This window comes from Octodon degus, unplaced genomic scaffold (assembly GCF_000260255.1).
Source record: "Octodon degus isolate 3935 unplaced genomic scaffold, OctDeg1.0 scaffold00007, whole genome shotgun sequence".
In the NCBI taxonomy this organism is placed as follows: Eukaryota; Metazoa; Chordata; class Mammalia; order Rodentia; family Octodontidae; genus Octodon; species Octodon degus.
In genome coordinates, this window is record NW_004524583.1 from 12,938,825 (window position 1) to 12,940,099 (window position 1,275).

Below are 1,275 nucleotides of genomic sequence, written 5' to 3' on the forward strand. Positions count from 1 at the left end.
AAGATGGTCTGCTCCTGGATTAGCTGCGTGGTTTTGACCCTAGTCATGGACTTCAGCTGCAGAGTTTCACCCCAGGCCTGTATTCTAGGCCTGGGCTGGTTCTGGAGGGGCGTCGGGGGGAGCAGGAGAGCGTAGAAGCTCTCCCACACACTCACCAGGCCTGGGCTTTGGCGGGTCGGCAGGGCTCCCAAGAGCATAGTAGAAGTTCTCACTCACGGGATGGGTTTGGGCTGGCTCTGTAGGGGCAGAGGAGGTCCAGAGAACACAGGGAAGGGTCTCTCATGCAGGTCGGGCCTGGGCTTGGTCCAGCGGGTGCAGGACAGTGCAGAAGCTCTCCCACACACTCACAGGGCCTGGGCTTGGGCAGATATGGAATAGTCCCAAGCAGATTTAAAAAGAAAAAATTAAAAAAAGTAAATTCAGGGTGTTTTGCAAACTCTTATCGACTCTAACTCATGCCCAAAATGTGTGCTTTTTGTCTTCTAGTTCTCTCCTGCGCTATGGTGGCAATCTGTCCCTCCAAAGTGCCATGAGTGTACGATTCAACAGCAATGGGACCCAACTCCTGGCCCTGAGGCGTCGCCTGCCTCCTGTGCTGTATGATATCCACTCTCGCCTGCCCGTGTTCCAGTTTGACAATCAGGGTTATTTCAACTCATGCACTATGAAAAGCTGCTGTTTTGCAGGTGATCGTGACCAGGTGAGTGCCTTCTGTGGAAACAATTGAGAAACGGAGAAGCTGGGAGTACTATGGATTCCTAATGAGTTTTTTTCATCCAAGCTGCTAGAAGGTGCATATGAGTCATCATATCCTTAAGGCTGGCTGGCCCCTGGCCACAGCAGGATTCTGAGCAACCCAGCTGTGCCACATTTGTGAACGGATTTTAGTATTCTGAGAATGTACTATTTCAAAAAAAAGAAAAGAAAAATTAGCCTACCAATGAGAGGCAGAAGTGTGTGTGTGTGTGTGTGTGTGTGTGTGTGTGTGTGTGTAAAACAATGATGAATGAAGCATCTTAAATACCGTCCAAGGAATATAGATTTTAAATGGTCTTAAGATGGCATCTTTTTTCTTGATGAAATGGAGCAACTTTGTTTGAGGAGCCAATGCTGACTTTTCTTTTTACTGCCAGCATCAGCAGTTGGGACTAAAGAGCATAAGCTGAGTTTCCAACCTTTTCTCTGTCATTAATTTTTTTTTTAACTTTTTAAAGTTTCTAATACTAGAAGATATCATACAATGTCTTTTAAATAAATTGTAAGTCAAAGATACAG

General features: G+C 46.3%; 1 protein-coding gene across 4 annotated transcripts in view; it reads left to right on the top strand.

The window, feature by feature from the left end:
* Dcaf5 (DDB1 and CUL4 associated factor 5) overlaps positions 1-1,275 on the top strand; it is a 137,837-nt gene that overhangs the window by 88,591 nt on the left and 47,971 nt on the right. For all 4 annotated transcript variants that reach the window (XM_004624760.2, XM_004624761.2, XM_023702593.1 and 1 more), the window contains one exon: positions 487-700. In XM_004624760.2, the coding sequence (XP_004624817.1) occupies positions 487-700 (214 nt within the window). The remainder of the gene's footprint in view (positions 1-486; positions 701-1,275) is intronic.